Raw genomic sequence first — 6000 nt, 5'->3', positions numbered from 1 at the left:
CATACCTACACGAAGTGTTGTCACAAGAAAGTAACATTCATCATCAGGTACCCACAACACCCAGAACATACTCTCTTCTCACTGCTGCCATCAGGAAAAAAGATACAGGAGCCTCAGAGCTCATACCACCTAGTTCAGGAACAGTTATTACCTCTCAGCCATCAGACTCTTGAAGCAAAGGGGATAACTACTCTCAACTTCACTAGCCCCATCATTGAAATGTTCCCACAACCTATCAAAAACTCTTCATCTCATGTTCTTGATATTCATTGCTTATTTAATTATTATTATTTCTTTCTTTTGGTATCTGAACAATTTGTGTTATTTGCACACATTGGTTGAATGCCTTAGTTGGGGCAATGTTTCATTGATTCTATTATTCTATTATGGATTTGTTATGCCTACAAGAAAATGAATTTCTGGATTGTATATGGTGACATATGTACTTTGATAATAAATTTACTTTGAACTTTGAGATATTAACAATAGCAATATGAGAAAATGAGTGTAATCTGCACTAAAGTAAACAATGTTAACAGTTAGTTATATTGTTGAAAGCTCTTAGCTCTACCTTCCTATGTCTATGAAGTTGAGATATTGATAAAATGGTAAAAGAACCCAAAAAATAGTAAAATACATAAGTAAAGATATTTGATTAAACACATCTTGAAAGAAGAGCAAATTATTCAAAACATTGCAATGAAGTAAAATAAGAAAACCTCTTACTTGTCTTCTCTCAATGAAGCCTTTCGAAAAGATGGAGCTGTGATTCCTGGGCCAGCCACTCGAAGTGATGCTGGGACTGATTTTCCTCAGCAAGCCAATGTTTTGCTATTCCACTCAATGATAAATCTGGTAGTGGATGAGGGGTATGATATTTCCTGATTGAAACTTGTGAGTCAGAACCACTTCTTGAACAGACCAAACCACCAATATCTCCAACAGAGCTTTAGTCATGCCCAGTTTATTGTTGTAAAACAAAATCGATTGCAAACACTTGTCCAGAGCAGAATTCAGTAGCCAGCACACTGTTACTCCCATAAAGAGGATTAAATGATGAACCAGAGTATTCCCTTAACACAGCCTCCTGTTGTGTTGGGGAAGGGATCATATCTCCAGACAACTTAGCAGGAACCCATTCTGTCCCAGATTGTGAACACTGTAGGGAGATCTGACCACATTACTTCCTTGATCCTAGCTTAACTTTTAACTCTTACAGAGGGAAGGAGAAGTTGGCAGCGCGAAGCAGTGCGCGCCCGCTCTGAATTGATATTGTATTTGTTAAATAGGGGCCGTGCATAATCCTGATTTGATGGAGATGGATGTGAGAAGCACGGAGGAACATCTGGAGAAACTTCTGAAATGCCTGCTTTGCTGCCGCTGCTACTATGTGATCAAGAATCTCTGGCGGGGAAGGCCCCAAATCCTCGGCTTTGCCTATTGTCTGTTGCCAGGGTCTGGGTTGAAGCGCTCGGCAGAGATGGTGCTCGGTGCTTGGTGTCGGAGGCTCGAAGTTTTTGGACGGACTTAGAGTTGGACTGTGGTCGGGTGCTTCCAGGATGCTACATTGGCAAGTTTGCGGCGCTGGAAGCTCATGGCAGGGAGAGTTTTCTTCCTTCAACCGTCTGCGTGAGATGATGGGACTTTCGAGAGACTTTGAGACTTTTTTTTACCGTGCCCATGGTCTGTTCTTCATCAAATTACGCTATTGCTTTGCACTGTTGTAACTATATGTTATAATTATGTAGTTTTTTCCCAGTTTTTTTTAAGCCTTGGTTTGTCTTGTGTTTCCGTGATATCATTCTGGAGGAATAAATTGTATCATTTCTTAATGCATGCATTACTAAATGACAATAAGAGAGGACTGCGTGTCCTCATAATCTAATCTACATACAATGAAAAATTTGTCATGCAAGTTGATAGATTTTTATCAGAATAAGCTGTGCGCCCTGTAAACACGTAAAAAAGTATGTTTTGGTATCTCATTGAACATGCAGCATGATTTTGTGAAGTCTCCAGGATTCACTATTTTAGGTCTTTCATGACGTAGTTACCTAACTTGAGAACATATTTAAACAAAATCTGTAGTGATTTAAAATCTATATGGAAGCTATTGGTGAAGACACCAGTAAGTAACCTTGGAAACATTTACATTATGTTTTGAAAATTGACATATTGGTTTTAAGGGTCAAAGTCCAGAGGTTGATATCAAAAGTTTGATATTTCTTAACAAGGTGGGTGTTATAATCCTCATTGATTGGCATGACTTGCAATGGTATGAAGTTGAGTTCTTGCTCATAGGTCCAAATGGAAAATGCTGCATATTGTTACATCTGGAGCACGTAGGAGTATTTCTATTTTTATTTATTCGTAAGTGTACAAGTCCTAGGACTGATACACCTAGGAATTAAAAAAAATACAAATACTCCTATTTCCTCCGGTCCTAATTAGATGCAGATTTTCAGTTTCATATTCCCATTTTCATACTGGAGATTTACAAATATATTTTTTATTTTCTGCATTTTCTTCTTTGTTAAGCCTATCTAAGTTTTCTGATCTTTATTCTACCCCAGTGCCTTATTCCAGTTCTCTATTCTGGATGGCAACTTGGAGGCTTATCCACTGACGGCATTCAAAATTGAAGCTGATCACTTTCTGTACAATGAAGGAATCAGGTTATAAGATGATGCTCCGGATGGCTCTTGATGTGAGTTGGCAACAGCACATGCCGAAGGTTGAGCTCTATAACAACCTACCGATGCTCACCACTAAAATCGAGGCGAGAAGACTGCAACTAACGGGGCACTGTCTACGCCACCCTGAGCTACCTGCCAGCCTAGTCATCATATGGGAGCTCAAGCACAGGAGGATGAACCCTGGGCGCCCTCCCAAGACTATGGTCAAAACGCTCCTAGAAGACAGCGGCGCGGCTAATATAGATGAACTGAACACACTGATGAGGGAGAGGGAGAAGTGGAGAGTCCGTCATCGTGCCCAACACCGGCCGCCTAGGCCTGAGTCGATGTTGTAGTAGTATAAGATGAGGGCATGGAGCAGGAAAGTGTTGTTGAGGGTGTAAGTTCAGTCATGATATGGCTGAATGGCAGAGCACTACGAGCAGCCTGCTCCTGTTCCTACTTCATATGTTCTCATCTCTAATTGGACCACAACATGAGAACTCTGTATTCCCTGGTCACTGCTGATAGGAAAGATGTCAGTGCATCAAAGAGGGTGAAGGAGGTTTACAGGAAGTGGAAAGTATTTGTTTGGCAAAGAGGAGTTTAAAGAAAGACTTAACTGATGTGTGAAATTATAAGACACCTTGACAGAGTAAATAGGAAGGTCCTTGTATATCTCTAGCAGAGATACAACCCCCTGCAGCTTCTTTGGGTCCTGTGCAGTAGCCCCACCCCCCATACCAGACAGTGATGCAGCCTGTCAGAATGCTCTCCGTGGTACATCGATAGAAGTTTTTGAGTGTATTTGTTGACATACCAAATCTCTTCAAACTCCAAATGAAGTACAGGTATAGATGCTGCCTTGCCTTCTTTATAACTGCATCGATATGTTGGGACCAGGTTAGGTCCTAAGAGATCTTGACAGCCAGGAACTTGAAACTGCTCACTCTCTCCACTTCTGATCCCTCTGTGGGGATTGGTATGTGCTCTTTTATCTTACCCTTCCTGAAGTCCACAATCAGCTCTTTCGTCTCACTGATGTTGAGTGCCAGGATGTTGCTGCGACACCACTCCACTAGTTGGCATATCTTGTTCATGTACACCCTTTTGTCACCATCTGAGATTCTGCCAACAACGGTTGTATCATCAGCAAATTTATAGATGGTATTTGAGCTATGTCTAGCCACACAGTAATGGGTATATAGAGAGTAGAGCAGTGGGCTAAACACCCCTCACCCCCGGTGCACCAGTGTTGATCATCAGCGAGGAGATCTTATCATCAATCCACATAGATTGTGGTCTTCTGGTTAGGAAGTCAAGGATTCAATTGCAGAGGTAGGTACAGAGGCCCAGATTCTGTACCTTCTCAATCAGGATTGTGGGAATGATGATATTAAATGCTGAGCTATAGTCAATGAACAGTATTCTTACATAGGTGTTTGTGTTGTCCAGGTGGTCTCAAGCCATATGTAGAGTCATTGACCTATTGTGGCGATAGGCAAATTGCAATGGGTCCAGGTCCTTGCTGAGGCAGGAGTTCAGTCCAGTCATAACCAACCTCTCAAAGCATTTCATCACTGTAAATGTAAGTGCTACCGGGCGATAGTCATTAAGGCAGCTCAGATTATTTCTTCTTAGGCACTGGTATAATTGTTGCCTTTTTGAAGCAAGTGGAAACTTCTGCCCGTTGTTGAAAATATCCTTGAATACTCCCGCAAGTTGGTTGGTGTAGGTTTTCAGAGACTTACCAGTTCCATCGGGAACTTCCGCCTTGCGAGGGTTCATTCTCTTTCAAGACAGCCGAACATCGGCCTCTGAGACAGAGATCATAGGGTCATTCTCCCTTTCAAAACGGCCATAGCAGGCGTTGAGTTCATCTGGTTGTGAAGCATCGCTGCCATTCACGCTATTTGTGTTTCGCGTTGTAGGAAGTAATGTCTTGCAAACCCTGCCAGATTCTCGTACATCCGATGCTGCCTCCAACCTCGTTCGAAATTGTCTCTTCGCCCTTGAAATAGCCCTCCGCAAGTTTCACAGTTTTATTCCAGCTACAACCAAACCTCTGCCGTCAGCCTATCCTGCTCTCGAAATGCTAAGCAACAGTTATGGATGGTTAAACTGCCGTTCACCACACAGAATACCGAATAAAAAGGAAATCTTGAAATGGTATATGTTTACAGCACGAACTATCAGGCCCATGATGTAAAATAACAAGCCGCACCTTCCCCCAAACAACAATATTGTTCTGGTGAAAGGTGCTTTGAAATGTTAACTGCCTCCTGCACAGGAGAGGTATGATCCAGAATATCGGCAACATTCTCGAATTCCCAATACTTCCAGGTTGTCCCGTTTATTTTCTAGAATTCAAATGCTGCCCTACCCGCTAGAAAGCGCCCCAACACTCTTTAAATTCAATTCCGGGAGCCTCTGAAGTTGGAGCGAGTTTTGGGGCGGGAGACGCCGGAAGTCGCTGTTGCTGGGCGATAGGGTCGGCCCGGGATAAACAACATGGACGATGAGGAGCAGGGAGGCGCGGCAGTTGATAACATTGTCAACGAATTTGAGACCTATGAGAGTTTCCTGGACTCGCAGATCACTTCCCTGGATATGTACTACCTGGAGGTAAGAACCAACTCCGCATCTATCCTCTAGCCGTTTGAGGAGAGCGGACTTGGCCCGGCCAGGACGGCTCCCGCCCGCGGGAGCTGTGAGACAGTAGGCAGGGCACTGATCAGCCTGGCCCGGCCTCGAGAGAAGTCTCTCAGTTTGTAATTGGCTGTGTGCCAAGTCTTGCTTATCCAGTGCAAGACTGTTATTTGTACAGTAATTTCATAAATTGTAACTCCTGACACTGAACCACCGGTTGCTGTTTCCAATCAAGGCTCCCATGTGCAGTCCTGCTACTAAACATCATCCTTATTAACTGCACATCGTAATCAAAATTCAAAAGTAATTTCAACTCTGCACTATTGGAAACGAGAGTTGATTATAAATATGAAACTTATATATAATGTTATTTGGCTGCAAAGTATTGCATTTTGATATGTCGTAAACCAGGCAGGACTTTCTGCTTGGAAAATGTGTCGTGATTAACCAGTCTAAGTAAAAGTGTTCCTACTACATAGTTGTGAACTTTCACTGGTGCTACAGACGGGAAATGTAACCTGTCGAAGGTCATTTAGGCTGAATGGCGAGTAACTGTCTAGCTACAGTTTACCATGAGTTTGTGAGATCTGCCATTGCACATTACATTTGGCACATTAGAGGTGATCTGGCGGGTCAACACTGCTGGATCTAGTGTTGATTCCAGAGGCAGGGCACA

At 42.8% G+C, this 6000-nt stretch overlaps 1 protein-coding gene across 1 annotated transcript in view; it reads left to right on the top strand.

Moving 5' to 3' along the window:
• The first annotated feature begins 5172 nt into the window (after positions 1-5172).
• The window catches only part of cfap299 (cilia and flagella associated protein 299), a 678195-nt gene continuing 677367 nt past the window's right edge, over positions 5173-6000 (top strand). Inside the window, exon 1 of the mRNA XM_063042204.1 lies at positions 5173-5300. Coding sequence (XP_062898274.1) covers positions 5187-5300 — 114 coding nt within the window. The 5' untranslated portion in view covers positions 5173-5186. The remainder of the gene's footprint in view (positions 5301-6000) is intronic.

The sequence above is a fragment of the Mobula hypostoma genome, chromosome 3 (genome assembly GCF_963921235.1).
Source record: "Mobula hypostoma chromosome 3, sMobHyp1.1, whole genome shotgun sequence".
In the NCBI taxonomy this organism is placed as follows: Eukaryota; Metazoa; Chordata; class Chondrichthyes; order Myliobatiformes; family Myliobatidae; genus Mobula; species Mobula hypostoma.
This window is presented reverse-complemented; position numbering and strand designations above follow the sequence as displayed.